Consider the following 18,079-nt stretch of genomic DNA (forward strand, 5'->3'; position numbering starts at 1 on the left):
CTCCCGTCTCCCCTCCGGAGTGGACCTTTCCCTGACGCCCACCTAATGCTGCACACCCTACCCTGCCCCTTACTCCGTCCCACAGAGGGTGGCCCGTGGGGATGGCTCAGGCCTGCTGTCAGGCGTGTTGAGGGTGTGGGACCCACACATGCAGGCCCCTGGGACACACATCCCTGGAGCTTGTCCCCTCGGGGTGGGAGCTGCCTCGTGCATCCTCCCCAGGAGGGCCGGGGCCTGGTGTGAGTGCGGCTGCTCTCCTGAGCTGTACCTACCTGTGTGGGAGGCGCGTGCCGCCCAGCCTCACCACGGGGTCTGGATGTGGTTTGTTCTTCAGGGAAGAGGCAGGCCCCTGCCCCACCCTTGGCTGCTGGCATCACAGTGCCCCTCCCCTGCTCCCTGCTGAGAGCTGGGGTGGTGGATTCTGGATCCTTAGTGCGTGAACGGCTGAGCCAGCAGGCCTGGGCCTCAGTGAGGCCCCTCTGCCCTCCTGCCCCGGGCAAGGCCTGGTCCCCAGCATGAGCCCTCCTGACGCTCCGAGCTGCTCCCTCCGGAACCCTGTCACCCAGTGAGCCATTTGCCAGTGGCAGGTTCCTTGTGCCCTGGCAATGTGGATGTGGCCCTGCCAGCCTGCTGTGGTGTGTGCGACCCAGGACAGCTCAACCAGGAGGGCGGCGGCTGCATGACCCTCGCTGTCACCTTGCAGGGGACGCAGCCTGCGGATAAGCTGCTGCCTGTGGCGCCTCTCTCCCGGCAGCTTTTCTTTCCGGCTCTTTATGCCTGGGTGACATGCCAGGGAACGGAGAGCAGCCTCCGCCCTTCCCCAGGGGCTAGGAGGCACCGCCCAGGTGTGGGTGCTGAGGCTTCAGGCTCAGGCAGGAGCTGTGTAGTCACAGCCCAGCTTTCAGAGCTGGCTGGAAAGAGGCCGGGCTGCTCTGTTCTGTCTCAGCTTCCGGGCCTTCCTCATTCATTTGTGCATCTCTAATTTTGCCTTTCCTTCCTTCCTTCCTTCCCCCCTTCCCCCCTCCCCTCCCCTCCCCTCCTCTTTCCTTTCCTTTCTTTTTGAGACGGAGTCTCGCTCTGTCGCCCAGGCTGGAGTGCAGTGGCTGGATCTCAGCTCACTGCAAGCTCCGCCTTCTGGGTTCACGCCATTCTCCTGCCTCAGCCTCCCGAGTAGCTGGGACTACAGACGCCCGCCACTGCGCCCGGCTAATTTTTTGTGTTTTTAGTAGAGATGGGGTTTCACCGTGTTAGCCAGGATGGTCTCGATCTCTTGACCTTATGATCTGCCTGCCTCAGCCTCCCAAAGTGCTGGGATTACAGGCGTGAGCCCCCGCACCTGGTCTTATTTTGCCTTTTTAAAAAAAATTTTCTTTCTCCTACTAACTTTCCATCTGAGAAGAAAGCAGGGGCTGTGTGCAATGTCAAACCTGGGGTCCATCCTTTCATGGCCCAGCTGCCAGGGGGTCACGCGCTGCAGGCCCAGGCAGCTCCAGCCGGCATCCCACGGTGGAGCACTGGGTCCAGACTAGGAGCGGCCGCCCGAAGTGGAGATGTGACGACCAAACATTCCTGGTTCTTGGACAAAAATGTGACCCTCGTCAAGTATCATTTCCCTGTTTTCAGTTTTCTCATCTGAAAAATGTGCTTGGGGAAAGAGCTGTGTAAACACCCAGCCCCCAGGCCGAGGAGGATGTGCCCCTGCCTCAGGGCTGTCTGCGCCTCTGTGCGGGGCTCTGGGCCAGGGGCTCTGGACCGGGAAGGCCCATCTGCTCTCAGCCCTGAGAGCCTCCTGTCGCTGGAAGTCCCCGTCCCTCCTCAGATGCGGCTCAGGAAGCAGTGCCTCCTGACCCTGGTGGAGCTCTTGGAATGGGCCCTATTTTAGGCTTTAGACTCATAGAAAATGGCAAAGATGGTACCCAGAGCTCCGTGGAGCTCCGGCATCCCCGCGTGCTGTTCCTGTGACGTGAGTGTGGTGTGTTTGTCACATAAGGAACCAATATCAAAAGAGAAATAGTGAGCTGTAAGTAAGAGTTAACTAAAGCCCATACCTTATGTTTCCTTCATTTTTCCCTAACGACCCCTTTCTGCCTCAGGATCCGTCCAGGATCCCGGGTGACAGTCAGACGTCACGGCTCCTAGGCCCCTCTTGGCTGTGAGTTTCTCAGACTCCTCTTGGTTTTGGTGACCTTGACTGTTCTGAGGAAGCTGTCCCTCAGCTGGGATCTGTCTGATGTTTTTCTCATGGTAAGGAAGGGACTAAGTGTGGGGATGAAGCCTCCAGAGGTGGAGGCCCACTGTCACTCCACTGTATCGGGCACACCCTGTCACCGTGACTGACCACTGTGAGGCTGAGCTGACCCCTGCTGGGTTGAGGCCCCCTCTCCATGCTGTCCTCTCTGGAAGGAAGTCACTCTGCAGCCCTGGCTTGGAGTGGGGGTTGTGCTCCACCTCCTGGAAGACAGAGCAGTGACAAAGATTGTTTGGAATTCTGCTGGGAAAGGAGCTTTGTCTGTCCTCCCCGAATATGTATCGGTCATGCCTTGGTGTTGGTCTGGACAGATGGATGTTTAGTTTACACTCGGGGTTGTCATCCAGCACTACTTGATTTTGGTGCTGAAACTGTTCCAGCGTTGGCCGCTGGGAGTTCTTGCAGTTGCCTCCGGCTCCCTTTAGCCCCATTGAGGTGGGGATCGTGTTTTTAGCTCTTTCCCACTGCCCAGCACCAACAGGTGCCCCGGGTGCATCTCGGACATCTCCTGCCAGTCCTGCTGTTTCTCTAGGGAGCTCTGACCCTGGTATTGCAGGAGTTGTGAGACCCTGGGATCTGGGGCTCGGCGTGCCTGGGCGGTCCCCATGTCTCTGGGAACTGCACCTAGGTCCCAGCAGGCAGGTCTCTGCCCCACTGACCACCACTCACGGACTCTGACGTGCTCTGGGCTTGAGGGGTCAGCAGGCGAGCACCAGTGGCATGGGAGGCTGGAGGGTGGACAGCCCTTCCTTCCCAGCCTGGAGCCCTGTCTCCCACTTCTCCCCTTCCTACCTAGCAGGGAGAATGTCTGGCTTGGGCTGGCAGAGCTGTCCTTGTGGAACCCAAGGTCCTTGCCCTGCGGCCCCTCCCAACCCTCAGTCCTCTCAATCCCCTGTCCTGGCACCCTGCCCTGAGGGCCTCATGCTCCTGGGGTGCGGGGTGCAGAGCTGGAATCTCAGAGGCCAGCGCAGGGCCCGTGTTTGGGGATCACGTCGCTCCTGGCTGGGAAGCAGGCATTGAGCGACACTTGACCCCGGTGACCCCCCAAGCTCTGGACCTCGGCCTCCTGTGTGCGCTTTGTGGGCGATTGTCAGGAGGGGGATGGTGGTGATGTCGCTGCTCCTGCCTGGAGGGAGTGCCGTGGGGACTGGCGAGGGTCCACACTGGGCAGAGCTAGGCTCGGATTCCTCCGTGGCTTCCTGCTGTTAGGCCTCTCGGAGTCGCGTCACTGCCGGTGCTGCCCTACGGGTCATCTTGGCCCGTGACAGTGACTGCCCAGCACTCTGTTCCCAGGACCCTGAACTCGGGAAACCCCACTGGGAGGCTGTGCCTCCCGCCTGGGAGGATGGCATGTGGGACGTGTGGGTGGGGGGCGGTCCCTGCAGTGGGGAGAAGGAGGTGCTGCGCCTGGCCCTGTGGGCACTGCAGCCACCCTGGGTGCAGCTCCTCTGCTTTGCGACCTTGGGAGGCTTTGGTCCTGCCCCCACTGCTATTTCATCTCTTAAAGTGAGGGTGCAGCTCCGGGGCCCAAGGTTTCCCCAACCAGGAAGGGTGCCCTGGGCCCGAGCTCCGGTCTCCTGACACCAGCACGTGGCTGTCCCCACTGAGGGCTCTGCCCTGGCACCAGGGGTGCACCTAGAGGAGGGGCCCCACGCTGACGGCTTCTGCAAGGGTGGGGACCCAGGACAGCTCTGGACAGTCGCTGAGGGAGCTGCTGCTCAGGGGTGGACTCAGGGAGGGGGTCAGCCGGCCAGAGGGCCAGAGCTTCAGCATCGGGGCAAGGCTGGCCCAGGAGAGGCCGTGGGGAGATGTCATCAGCCCTGGCAGAGCCCCTGGGATGAATGGAGCTGTGGCTTTGAGCGGGCGGAGGGGACGGGAGATGCGAGGGGCTGTCATCTGCTGGTGTGAGCAGGAAGGGATGGGGACTGAGTCCTTCCCCAAGTCAGCACGGAGCCAGGGTTAAAAGAAAGCGGGCGCTGAGGGCTATTTTGGGCAGACACAAAATGTCTGTCATTCATATTTTAAGAGATCCATGAATAAAAGATCAAGTCTCCTGGCCTGAGGACTCCGCGGCTCCACCTTCCCACCGTCCTCTGGGTCCCACCTCACTGTGTGGACGGCAGGTCTGGGAAGGCACCTGGTGTGACCCTGAAGGTTTTCTCTTCCTTTCAAGGCCCAGGTCGCTGTCCCATCTGAACGTTCAGCCAGGTGGGCAGCTGCCTTGGCCGGCTGACCACAGGGAGTGCAAGTGAGCTCCCGGAGATTCCTACGGTTACCTGAGGGTGAGAATTTCCGCAGGGAGCCAGAGCCTGCCTGGGGTGGACGTCAGAGATGAGAGTGTCCTGGCCCGCCTGCGCCCTGAGTCAGGGCCCAGCTTAGTGGTTTGGAGATCCCAGAACTAAAGGTAATAACCAGCAGCACTCAGGAAACCTCCTCAGTTCCTCCACCTGTCCATGGGGGACCGCAGCGCTTGCTGGTACCCCCCCCCCACAGATGCAGGCAGGGCAGAATCTACGGGGGGTCTGTGCCCCTGTCCCAAGTTCAGTCATCAGGAGGGCAGGTGCAGCTCCCCCCTGTAGAATAGCATGCGCTTTCTAGAGAGAGGACTTGGGGACATGTCGGCATGGGTGGGTGACTCAGCCTTCCTGGGAAGTGGCGTGTGCTGTGGGAGTGGGACCGGCTCCGCCTGCCAGGGTCATCTGGCCCGAAGCGTGAGGTGTCTGTGCAGCCTGCCCCTGGCCAGGCAGGTGGGGTGGAGATGCTGTGTGTCGAGATGTGTTCCTGGCTGACCACTCCCTCCATGCTCCACGGAGCCAGGAGGAGCTGCAGGAGTCACCAGGTTCCATGCGCAGCAGCTTGGAGCCGGCGGTCACAGGACTGTCAGGCAGTTGTACTGCTTGTCCGGGTCCAGCCTCCACGGCCACAGAGCAGCATGGAACTTGTGGTTCTGCAGCAGTTTGGTCACCTCCGGCCACCATGATGTCTGCTCCAGGAAGGGAGGAGCCAACCTCTGCCCACGGGAAGGTGTTCAGGGGATGCTGGATGCTGACTAACGTGGCTTCTCTGTGTCCACAGCAGGGAGAGGGAGAGCAACAAGCCCCGGCCCTCAGAGCTCAGCAGGATGAGCACAGCCCAGAGACAGCAGCTTCTGTGAGTGCCCCCACCCCGCCCACCTCCCCGGGGTTCAGCTCCTGTGTGCCCCCACCCCACCCACCTCCCCGGGGTTCAGCTCCTGTGTGCCCCCACCCCGCCCACCTCCCCGGGGTTCAGCTCCTGTGTGCCCTCACCCCACCCACCTCCCCGGGGTTCAGCTCCCGAGTGCCCTCACCCCGCCCACCATCTCCAGGGGTTCAGCTCCTGTGTGCCCCCATCCTGCCCTCTCCAGGGGTCCTGAATGCCTTCGGCTTGCCCTCTCAGGGGTTCAGCGGCTGAGAACCCCGCCCCCGTGCCCCCCAGTCCCCTCCATGCTGCTCCACTGGCTCCTGCCTATCCACTCCAGGGGGGCTCGTGAGTGCAGTCAGGTCCTGTGGCCCTGGGGCAAGGCCCGCCTCCCAGGAAGGCTTCCAAGGAGAGTCATGGATCTAAAATGATGGGTGGATGCAGCCCCCCCTCCGCCCCTGCCCTCCCCTGGCTGGTTGAAACCCGGATGGTCATGTTTGGTTCTGTGGCTGGGCACTGCGGCCCCCAGTTAGCAGGGCTAGGACCCTGTGATTTGCAGAAATTTGTACTCAGTTGTCCTCTTGGGGTACAAAAACCTGCAGACCACGCTCTCTTGCTTCTTTGTAGACTCAGCTCCAGTTTCCACTGAGGGACATTTTACGCCCTTATAAGATGGTTTTAGTTAAGCTACTGGAATGATTTTTTTTCTTTGTTTTTGAACTGACTTTGCTAAGATAGTTCTCAGTAGGGAACATTCCGTGTCAGTTTCTACTGAGACCCATTGTGCCCTTCCAGTGTAGAATCTGAAGTCTGTTTCGTGAGTACGGTTGTGTTTAGAAGCTGGTGTTGAATGGTAGCTCCAAAGATTTCTTCATTGTCTTGGCTTTTCTTCAGGGGCACCGATCACGCATTTACTGCATCTCTCTAATCTGTCTTCCATCTTGTGTTCGCTAATCCATTTTTACTCTAGACACTTCGTCGTGTCTAGAGTGAAGTACAGACAGTATAGTAAACTGTCTTTTTTAGTTTTTTAAAATGTTTTTGTATTTATTTTTTAGAGACAGTTACTTGCTCTGTGGCCCAGGCTGGAGTGCAGAGGTGTGATCAAGGCTCACTGAAGCCTCCGCCTCCTGGGCTGCAGTGATCCTCCTGCCTCGGCCTCCTCAGGAGTGGGGTCTTCCTGTAGATCTTTATGTTTGTCCTCTTTGGTTTGTGCTTCTCTGTTTATGAACTGAGTTCTTCCCAGGTCAGTCTTGTCTGGAGACAGTTTGGAAACGGCAGAGCCCTCTCCATGTGGCCATCCTCCTGCCTGGCCTCCCTCTCCACCTCTCCCCAGTGTACAGCCTGGTCCAGGGAGCCCCTCCCTGCCCGGACAGGGCGACAGGTTTTCCTCTCGCAGACTATCTGTGGCCCGCACCCCTTGGTGCCCCCACGTCCTTGGGGTCGCTGCATTTCGAAGCAGCTCAGGTTAACAGGTCTCCCGGTTTCATGAAAGATTAAGTTTGGTTTCTTGTTGCTTCTGAGAGGAGAGCGGGAGGCCCCTTGTTCACTCCGTGTTCTATGTCCGTGGTGCTTTCTGGCATGTGTGGACAGGGCTCAGGTGTTTGAGTGGCTTTGGATCCTTCAATCCCAAGATTCCAGTGGGAAGCAACAGTGGCCCCTCCCTGGATTGTGCTCCCCTGGGGGCTCCGTGTTGGGCGTGAGCCTCGTAGCTCCTGGGGCTGGTGGTCTGTGCCCCACAGCTGCTCCCATGTGTACCAAACCAAGGAAAGGGCTGTTCTCTCAGGTGGGAGGGCCCTGTCTGTGAGTCTGTGTTTACGGTTGTCCAGGATGGTACCTGGAGGCCTGGCCCAGCGTGGGAGTCACACAGTGCCGGGGGCTCTGAGCCCGTGTCCCATACCGTGTCCAAACTCGGGCACAGGCACAGGCTCCCCCTGCAACCCCTCCCCGTGCAGCTTCGCTTCCAAGCATCACTGTCACGGCTTCTTTCCTCCCCAGCTCTGACCCAGGACTCTGCCCGATGGACCATAGTGCTAAGAACCTGGCCTGGGCCTTCCCTGGCCTCGGCTCCTCATTTGCCCCTGGTGGGGCCTTGTTGGGTCCTGATAGCCCCAGAGCTCACTAGTGATGTCCAGGCTGTGACTGAGGCATTTCACCCTGACTTTACGGGGAGCGTCCCAGCTGCCATGCTGGGGCCAGGGTGGCAGTGGCAGGAGGCGGCGGTGGTCAGTGACTAGCAGAGCCCTGACCGCCTCCTGCTGTGGAGATGGCCCCAGGCCCGCTGTCCTCGGTGGCTCTGGTGTGTGGGCACCCTGCCCAGGCGGTCATCCAGTGGGGTGTGAAGGAGCCTTGTTAGCTGCCCCCGAGGCTTCTGTGCCTGAGGTGGGACCCATGTCACCTTTGTGTTCCACCGGGCACCCCTCTGGGATGCTGGCAGCTGCTCTGTGTTTAGAGCAGAAGCTGTGTGGCTGCCAGGCTGGGTGGCAACTGGGGTGAGCTGGTGCTATGCTGGGTCGTCGCCGTGGCACCCATCTGGGGCTGCCGTGCCCTCCTCTGCTGCAGGCCTGTGCCAGCTCAGACTCTCCGGCTCTCGGCTCTCCTCCGTGTGCGTCTATTTTGGTCGCCCGTGGAGGGAGCCGTCTCTTATGTAAGGAGTGGTCTGCAAGGCTTGTGAGTTGCCGTCCCATTTCTCAGCCTTCGCAGCAGCCCCATCAGCCCCAGACTTGCTGCCAGGGCCGGGTGACACCTCCACGGCACACCCCACAGTGGGCACTGCCAGGGCTCTGGGACGCATGTGGTTCCACGGCACACCCCACAGTGGGCACTGCCAGGGCCGGGTGACACCTCCACGGCACACCCCACAGTGGGCACTGCCAGGGCCGGGTGACACCTCCACGGCACACCCCACAGTGGGCACTGCCAGGGCCGGGTGACACCTCCACGGCACACCCCACAGTGGGCACTGCCAGGGCCGGGTGACACCTCCACGGCACACTCCACAGTAGGCACTGCCAGGGCTCTGGGACGCATGTGGTTCCACGGCACACCCCACAGTGGGCACTGCCAGGGCCAGGTGACACCTCCACGGCACACCCCACAGTGGGCACTGCCAGGGCTGTGTGACACCTCCACGGCACACCCCACAGTGGGCACTGCCAGGGCTCTGGGACGCATGTGGCTCCACAGCACACCCCACAGTGGGCACTGCCAGGGCTCTGGGGTGCATGTGGCCCTGCGGGCCCGGGGCAGCCTCTCTCCTCCTGCTGGAAGTTTCCAAGGCCCCGACATTCAGTCCAGTGGTGGCCCCAGGCCTCTGCCATTCATTCTGGTGTCCGACATGCCGGGGTGTTGAGGGGCTGAGCTGTGTCGGATCCTGGGGGTGCTGAGGGGCCTGGGGGTTCCTGCCTGCTGATCTGTGGTCTCCATTCTTTCAGTGAGGAAGAAAGGACCCGGTTTCGGGAGCTGCTGGCCAGTCCGGCCTACAGAGCCAGACCCCTGGTGGCCATCGGGCAGACCCTGGCCCGGCAGATGCAGCTGGAAGGTGGCAGCCAGCTCTGACCAGGGCAGTGGGCGTGCCCCAACTCCTCAGGACACACGTGTGGGCCAGGTAGAGAGCGCCAGCCCCTCGAGGACCATGGTCTGAGCCTGGTGGACGCCTTTCCCTCTGGTCGGTTGTGGGACTCAATAAAGGGCTCTGTGAACTTCCCCTGCACCCCCAGGGCCGTTCCCATGAGCTGCTCCCTGATTCACAGGACTGGGCCCACCCTGGGACAGCTGCCCCTGCTCTGCTCAGGACGACAAGCCACATCCCTCCGCTGGCAGCCGCAGCCCCCACGCCGAGTCAGGGCGGGCCGTGCACAGGGTTTGTGGGGACTGTAGTTGTGGAGGCCCTAAATCTGTCCCTGAACCAGCACCGGTGCCCCCAAGCTAGCCTCCTGGGAGAGAATTGTGCCTGGGTGTGGCCCCAGCTGTGCCACCAGCCACCCTGATTTGCTTCAGCCTCGGTTCCTGCTGCGGCCCTGGTGGGATCCAGGAGCACTGAGGCCTGCAGGGGCTGCCATGGAGGCTGGCTTGGGGCCCTCCCCACCTGGGGGTCTGTTTCCCTTCCAGTCTCCCTTGCCACCCTCAGTGACCAGGGACACAGATGGCCCTGGCAAGGCCCAGCCTGCTCTTCGCCTATGTATGCACCCCCTGGGCTGTGCCCCCAACCCCAACCATTGCCCCTGCCCTTCCCAGCTGCTCCAAACCCAGGCAGCCCACTGCCTTGCTCTGGGGGCAGAGAGCAGAGGGTCCTTCTGCAGGGAGGAGACGCGGAGTGGGCCCAGCCCTGAAGCTCTTGCTGACCCAGAAGCAGGAGAGGGCCTCCTTTGTTGCTAGAAGCCCTGGTATTTGAGGGTTTGTTGGACTGTGAATCAGTGACTGATCAGTCCTTGTTTTCAGGGTGTGGAAAGCAAGGGGGTGGTGTGTCCCCAGGCCCCTGAGGCCCAGCTGGGCTCCCCCTGCCCCTGCTCCCCCCACCCCAGTGCTCTGCGGGGCCTCGCTGGCCCATGTCCTGCAGCAGGGCTGGGCAGGCTGGGTGTGGTGGTGCACCCCACTCGGGGTGTCTGGGAAGTACAGAGCAGGACCACTCTCAGCTCCCAGGCAGGGGTCCAGCACCCTTAGCCTTCCCAGGCTGCCTGGGGTGGGGGTAGTCCCAGGGGCTGCATGGCCTTCTGGCTCCAGGGCATGTGGGTGGCCCCTGTGTGCACGGCCCCTCTTGTCGTGAGCGCCCGTGGTCCAACCTCCCCGGCCCTGCCGCCTGCTCAGGGTTCAAAGTCCCAGCAGCCCCACCAAAGGCTTCCTGGCGAGTGGGTGGCCGAGACAGCTTGGAGCCTGCATCCCTTCTGTTCAGTGTCCTGACCCTTCCCTGACACGAGCAGACACGGCATCCACAGAGACAGCCTGGACACCCTCCAAGGCCCCGATGATGGGACAGATGGGCGTACAGGAGCCACAGGCAGCAGATCCCACACTCCCTCGGGTGGGGCCGGCTTGGCTGCCCAGCCCCAGCCCCAGCTCCTTAGAGAACGGGCTTCTCGCTTCAGGGGAGCTGGTCACCAACCAGTGCTTGCAACAAAACCATTTTTGTGGTGGAGCAAGTGTTGGGAACGACGTCTGTGGGATGCGCGCAGGGCAGCGTGGTGGGGAGGCGGGCGGGGGCGGCTTCCACTTTCTCCAACATCCTCATCCCATGGTCTGGGTTTCTTGTGAAAAACCTGGCCAGGCGCAGTGACATACACCTGCAGTCCCAGCACTTTGGGAGGCCAAGGCAGGTGTATCACTTGAGGCCAGGAGTTCAAGACCAGCCAACATAGTGAGACCCCATCTCGACGAAAAAAATACAAAAATTAGCCAGGCGTGGTGGTGTATGCCTGTAGTTCTAGCTACTGGGGAGGCTGAGGTGGGAGGATTGCTTGAGCCTAGGAAGCAATGGCTATAGTGAGCCAAGATTGCGCCACGGCACTCCAGCCTGGGTGACAGAGCGATCCTGTCTCTAAAAAATAAAAATTTAAAAACCTTCTTGCTTCCTGGTTTTGAAATTACTCCTGTCTGGTTGTGGCTCGCAGCCCCTCTTCTAGGGATCCTTGCGAGCTCAGGGGCCTCTAACTCCTCCCTGGGCGAGCAGCCCCTCGCGGTGCCTGAGAGTCGCGTGGAGGAGGGTACTGTGGAAGGACAGCGACAGGCAGGAGTGGCAGCAGGTGTCCCATCGGCTGAGATGGACGCAGATTGTCCCAGGGAAGTAGCCCTTGATGGTATTCCCACGGGTTCCACCCCAGCATTCTTTGCAGGTGCAGAGAGCCTGACCCTCAGCCATGGCGGCAGCTGGGACGGGGTCGTCCCGTGACAGAAGAGCATCCAAGTGTGGGGTTCGCCGTGGCTGTCAGCTGAGTTCTCCCGGCCACCATTGAGAGGGAGGCTCGAGGCAGAGGACGGGGCATGTGCGTTCTCTGGACAGACACCTGGGGTAGAGCCCCTGCATCAGCAGGTCAGAGAGGATGACTGTAGGAGCTTCAGGAGAAGGAACATGAATCCTCCAGTCATCGATTTAAATAAGTTCTACAGTTGACTGGGCTTTCATGCCTTTTAGACCCTGGGGTCCTCGGTGCGTTTTTTTTAGAATTAAAGGGTTAACACAGCAGGTCAAAGCCTCCTGGGGCCTGGAGGTGCCTGACACTGGCCTGCATGACCCTTTGAGAAGCTCTGGGCTGGGATGGTGGACGCCGGGCTCGAGGCCCACAGACCCAGCCTGGGCACATCCTGGGTGCCTCAGCCCCAGACCCAGTGTTGGCATATGGGGGGCTGTGGGGCACAGTGGGAGACAGGAGAGGCAGTGGGAGGAGCGCCCCCCCCCCCGCCGCCGCCGCCAGTCCCACAGGAAGGGCAGTGTCTGGTTGCCCGGGGTATGGGGTCTTGGGCAAATGAGCAGCAAATGCCAGGCCCAGAGTGAAGGGCTCCTGGCTGGGACAGCAGCAGGCCCTGGGGGGTCACCCTCCCTTAGCCCCGGGCAGGCCCGGGTCTTCCTTCCAGGGGCCCGGGATCTCCTTTGTCCCTGGCTGTCCTCAGTCCTCAGCCCCCAGCCCTGGGCAGGCCCAGGTCCTCCTTCCAGGCGCCCAGGGTCTCCTTTGTCCCTGGCCGCCCTCAGTCTGCACTTAGTGTGGCCACTCCGAGGGGGCTGAGGAAACGCCTCACAGCACCCACCTGGCTTCTGCCCACACCCAGCAGCTGTTGGATCCGCCTTTCCCCAAGAAAGCCCCGGCCCTCCTCCCCTTCCTCTCGGGCCCCTCCCTGAGTGAGCAGCCGCTGTTCCCAGGAGCTGTGTGTCTGTCACCAGCTGCTGCCCTGGTCCTCATGCAAGCAGGGACCATCCCCACTGCTCCGGGCCAGGCCCCGCACACCCTGACCAGCCTTGCTGGCTGAGCGGTTCCTTTCCTGGAGCTGCCGTGACAAACTGGCACACAGCAGGGGCGTCAGACAACAGCACATTGTCTGTGTCCCGCAGGCCGGTGGTCTGCACTCAGGGTGTGGAGAGCTGCGCTCCCTCGGCCTGCAGGGCAGGGTGCTCTTTGCCTGTCCAGCTGCTGGTGATTACTTGTGTTTCTGATTCCAGACACTTCCTGCTGGTGCCACAAATGCCAGCAGCCCTTGGCATCCTGGCTTGTGGCCACGTCACTCCCGTCCCTGTGTCTGTGACGTCCTATAAGGACACCGGCCACGTTGGGCTAGGGCCCTCTCTACTCCCGTGTGGCCTTATCTTGACTGGTTCCAAATACTCTGAGGTTCTGGGGGACGTGAGTTTTGGGAAATCTCCGATCTAGGGGGTGGACGAAACCCTCGGGCACCAGGGTTTTAGATGCCCCTGCTGCAGGTGGGAGGGGGCCTGCAGCTGGAGCTGAGCACCGTGGGTGTGATGGCTGCGGAGGTGGTGTGGGCCTCATGGCCAGAATTGGGCCTGGGCGGCCGTAGGGTGGCTGCTGATGGCTACGAGTGGGCTGAGGATGGGATGGGACCATGAGGGAAGGAAGGTGGAGGCTGTTCCAGGGCCCTTGGGGGCATCCACGCCGGCTCCTCTTGCCAGCCGGACCTCTGGCCCCTTCTCAGGGTCTGATCTCCCAGTTCAAAGAGAAGTACCCGGCCCCTGCCTTTCTTTGTCCGCACCCTCCTGGCCTGGCCACGATGCTCCTGGACACTTTGGGGCCCTGGTTTTCCTTCTTTCCTCATCGGAAGGAAAGCTCCTGAGAGCAGGGTCTTTGCTCTGTGCGGTGTGGTCAGCTTCAGGACTGTGCGCAGATGAGTGTCACCGAACGAATGGGAGGCAGGAGACAGCGGGGCCTGGACGGGCCCTGCACACAGAGCCTGCGTGTGGTGTCCACAGGAGACAGTGGGGCCTGGACGGGCCCTGCATACAGAGCCTGCGTGTGGTGTCCACAGGAGACAGCGGGGCCTGGACGGGCCCTGCACACAGAGCCGACTCCAGCATGCTGGTGGACCTCTCCCTGAACTGTCCATCTCAGCCTGCCTATTCCACCTTCCCCTGCGGGCAAGCGCGATGGGGTCCACCCGGATCACCCCAGACGTGTGGGTGGGTCAGCTCCCGGCAAGGGGTGTGTTCCGTGCGGCATTGCTGTGGGAGGCGGCGGGACCCTGTGCTGGCCCTGAGGGCTGGCTTGCATTCGGGTCCTTTGCTCCACTGCCCGGATCGCTGGGCTCTGAGAGCGTCCCACACGAGGGATTTGTCTAGATGAGGCCTGCACCTGGCTTGTCCAGGCCCCACAGCGCCCTTGCGCCAGCCTGAGTTTGTCCATGAAGGTTACATCAGGTCTTTGACCTTTGTCTTGCGTGGGGAGGGAGGGTGGTGGCTGAGGCCGCATCGGGCAGAGGCAAGGCACAGCCGTGGCCCCCAAGCTGGTGAGTCAGGGTTCTGTGCTGCTTGGAAGCCAAGTGTTGTACAAACACCAGGCGTGTTGCTTCTGGAATGTTCCCTGTGTGGCGATAAAGCCGGTGACGGCAGCCACTGTCATTGCTCCGAGACGCTGGTGGGTGCTGGCTGCCGCCCAGGCCTTGTCTGCCTGCAGCCTCTGGCGGCCCCTCCAGCCTGGTGGGTTCTTAGCTGCCACCGTGACCAGGGTTTTCCAGGGGCACTACTATCAGCCAGTGCTTCCAGGATGCCGGGGTGGACCCTGGCGGGCGGGGAGGCAGGATGCTGGTCTTGCCTTTTCCCCTTTGAAGTTGCCGTCCTGGGACTTCCATGCCAGGTCCTGCCTCCTGGCGCTGAGACCCTGGGGTCTGTATGGAAAGCTCTGTTTTTTTAAAGTCAAACAGACCGAATTAAAGTGTTTTTTCCAGAGATGTTAAAATACTGTGGGCCAAGATGATAACGACAGGCCTCTTCCTGGGTTGTTTCAGTCTTCCTGAAGATTAAGGAGTTTTCATTTAAAAATGTTTGGTGGGATGTTACTTAGAGAAAACCGGTGATGACATGTTTTCTGATTCCAAATACTTCTTCCTGGTGACACAGATGCAGAGGCGCCTGGGGCCTGAGAGTCCCTGCAAGGCCGTGGAGCACAGGCCTCATCTCCCGGTGGCCCGAGCCACTTAGGACAAAAAGCCCTGGAGCCCTGAGTGGGGAAACTGAGGCCTGAGAGGAGAGAGCCTCCCTCCCCAGCCAGCCAGGTAATGGGCGCTGACGTTCAGGAGCACGGAGCTTCCGGCTGTCCCCTCCATTCTCAAGGTCAGCGTCCACCCGAGACCCCGTCTTACTTGCTGAACCTCCCACCGTGCTCCGGTCTGTGTGAGGGGGACTGTGGCACATACTCCGGTGTCCGGGAGGAGTGGCACCCCAGGCGTCACGGGGCCGGGGGCAGGGTCCGAGACAGGATGTTTTCCATTTGAGCCCCTCCCTCCCAAACTCCAAGTTCAGGGGTGGGATTTGCACACTCACACCCCCCACACACCCACCCCACACTCACACCCCCCTTCACACACCCCACACACCCCCCACACCCCCTACACACCCCCCCACACACCCACACCCCTCATACACCCCACATACACCCCTACACACACCCCCATACCCCACACAACTCCACACACATACCCCTCCACACACCCCACACACATACCCCTCCCCACCCCACACTCACATCCCCCACACCACTCCCTACACCCCCCCACACCCCCACACCCCCCATACACCCCACACACACCCCCATACCCCCCACTCACATCCCCCTCCACACACCCCACACACATACCCCTCCACACACCCCACACCCCTCATATACCCCACATACACCCCTACACACACCCCCATACCCCACACAACCCCACACACATACCCCTCCCCACCCCACACTCACATCCCCCACACCACTCCCTACACCCCCCCACACCCCCACACCCCCCATACACCCCACACACACCCCCATACCCCCCACTCACATCCCCCTCCACACACCCCACACACATACCCCTCCACACACCCCACACCCCCCATACACCCCACATACACCCCTACACACACCCCCATACCCCACACAACCCCACACACATACCCCTCCACACACCCCACACCCCTCATACACCCCACATACACCCCTACACACACCCCCATACCCCACACAACCCCACACACATACCCCTCCACACACCCCACACACACACCCCTCCCCACATCCCACACCCCCCACACATACACCCCCACACACCCACACCCCTCATACACCCCACACACATACCCCTCCCCACCCCACACTCACATCCCCCACACCAATCCCTACACCCCCCCACACACCCACACCCCCCATACACCCCACATACACCCCCATACCCCACACTCACACCCCCTTCACACACCCCACACACACATCCCCGACACCCCCTACACACCCCCCCACACACCCACACCCCTCATACACCCCACATACACCCCTACACACACCCCCATACCCCACACAACCCCACACACATACCCCTCCACACACCCCACACACCCCACACACACACCCCACACACCACTCCCTACACCCCCCCACACACCCACACCCCCCATACACCCCACATACACCCCCCATACACCTCCATACACCCCTACACAGACCCCCATACCCCACACAACTCCACACACACCCCAATACCCCACACACCCCACACACACACCCCACACTCACATCCCCCACACCACTCCCTACACCCCCCGACACACCCACACCCCACATACACCCCTACACACACCCCCATACCCCACACAACTCCACACACACATCCCTCCACACACCCCACACACATACCCCTCCCCACCCCACACTCACATCCCCCACACCACTCCATACACCCCCCCACACACCCACACCCCCCATACACCCCTACACACCCCCCCATACCCCACACAACTCCACACACACACCCCTCACACACAACCCTACACACACACTGCTCCCCACACCCCCCCACACAACCCTCCCCATACACCCCACACACACATCCCACATACACCCCTACACACACCCCATACCCCACACACCCCTCCACACACCCCGCCATACACCCCTCCACACGCCCCCCACACTCGCACCCCTCCACACACACATCCCACACACACTGCACACACACCCACACCCCCCCACACCTCCCCCTTACATATCCCCACACACACCCCACACACATACTCCACACATCCCCCCACACACACACCCCTCCATACACCCCGACACACACCCCACACTCGCCCCCCTCCACATACACATCCCACACACGCTCCATACCCCACACTCGTGCCCTCCCACACACACCCCCACAGCCCCCCACACCCCACATACCCCCTCAAACACCCCACCCTGCTGTCTCAGGAGAAGCCGCCATGCTGAGCCTGTGGCCTCTTGGGCTCTGGCATCCCCCACCAGCCCCAATGGTGGTGGTGACCACACACAGTCGTGAGGACGGGTGACTTGAGGGCCCCGCTGAGCCGAGTGTGACCTGTGTGTGCTCCAGCCCAGAGCTGGCGTGGCCGAAACACCCCTACTGGGTGGCAGAGCCCTGGCTTTCCCGCCTTCCCAGTGGACAGCATGCTCCCCACTTCCCCCAGCCTTAGCTCTGGATTTCCTGGCACAGCCGTGATTACTCCATCTCGGTCCCCTCCCCTGGGTCCGGAAGACTCTAATTAACCCTGATGTTTAATTGGAGAAGGCGGCCGGGCCTGTCTGTGCAGCTCCTGTGGGATGGGGGCAGCCTCCTGTCTCTCCCCTCTGGGACTCTGCATGGCTCCTGGGTGGCCTGGGGTTTGACTGGACCTGGCCTTTGCCCCACGACCCCTCCATCCCCGGCGAAACTGCCCCCGCCCACACAGGGCCTGGCTCCCGCTGCCTGAAGCCTGTCCCTGGCAGGGCCCACGAGCTCTGTCTCATTTGTGCGATAGCTGCGATCCCTGCTCCAGCCCGCCCCCTTGGAGCTCAGCCACAGGGGCATAGGACGGCCACAGGAAGTCTGTCCCCTGTCCCATGTCCCCTTGGGCGGGCCCTGAAGTCTCCCAGGTGGAAAAGGGGCACCTGTGGGAGGTGGGAGAGTTCCAAGTGGAGGGTGGTCAGGCCTGGGCCCTGGAGAGACAGCCCCAGTGGGGACTGAGGAGGGTGGAGGCCAGGCTGGGCAGGCAGCAGGCAGCTTCCGGCCAGGAGGTGCTCGGGGACCAGGCTCCCCACTCCTGACTCTGCTGCTTTAGGATGAGCTCTGCCAGGTGGGGCCCAGGGGTAGGCAGAACTCAGGCCCACGTGGAACAGGCGGGGACGGGCTCACCGCTCCTGGGAATGAGCAGGGCCTGCTGGCCTCCTAGTCTCATGGCAGGCTGCTTGTTAAGAAAAGACCCAAGTCCTGGCAGGTTATGTTTAAAACGTGGTGGGCCTTTCCATCTCAAAGTGAGAAGTCTGGGCACAGGCAGTCCCAGCCTCTGCGATGCCATCGGTAGCCCAGGGGCCACCACCCTTCCCTTGTTCTCATGCCAGAGCAGCTGCCAGAGCCCCAGCTGTCACGTCTGCATCCCAGTCTCCCAGATGAGGCTGTGGGCCCCACAAGGCTGGCGCTTTTGCTTACAGCTACCGAGCATGGAGGCAGCAGGGAAGCTGGCAGGAAGCTCCCTGCCGTCCG

The 18,079-nt window shown here is 61.5% G+C and overlaps 1 protein-coding gene across 3 annotated transcripts in view; it reads left to right on the top strand.

Moving 5' to 3' along the window:
• SLX9 (SLX9 ribosome biogenesis factor) overlaps positions 1-18,079 on the top strand; it is a 52,672-nt gene that overhangs the window by 27,292 nt on the left and 7,301 nt on the right. The window contains exons 5-7 of one of the 3 annotated variants that reach the window (XM_007970177.3): positions 5,324-5,398; positions 8,842-9,014; positions 9,160-14,617. In XM_007970177.3, coding sequence (XP_007968368.3) covers positions 5,324-5,398; positions 8,842-8,965 — 199 coding nt within the window. In that variant the 3' untranslated portion in view covers positions 8,966-9,014; positions 9,160-14,617. Of the gene's footprint in view, positions 1-5,323; positions 5,399-8,841; positions 14,618-18,079 lie in introns of all 3 variants that reach the window. The other 2 variants (XM_073011152.1, XM_073011147.1) reach the window with 2 other exon arrangements.

This window comes from Chlorocebus sabaeus, chromosome 2 (genome assembly GCF_047675955.1).
Source record: "Chlorocebus sabaeus isolate Y175 chromosome 2, mChlSab1.0.hap1, whole genome shotgun sequence".
In the NCBI taxonomy this organism is placed as follows: Eukaryota; Metazoa; Chordata; class Mammalia; order Primates; family Cercopithecidae; genus Chlorocebus; species Chlorocebus sabaeus.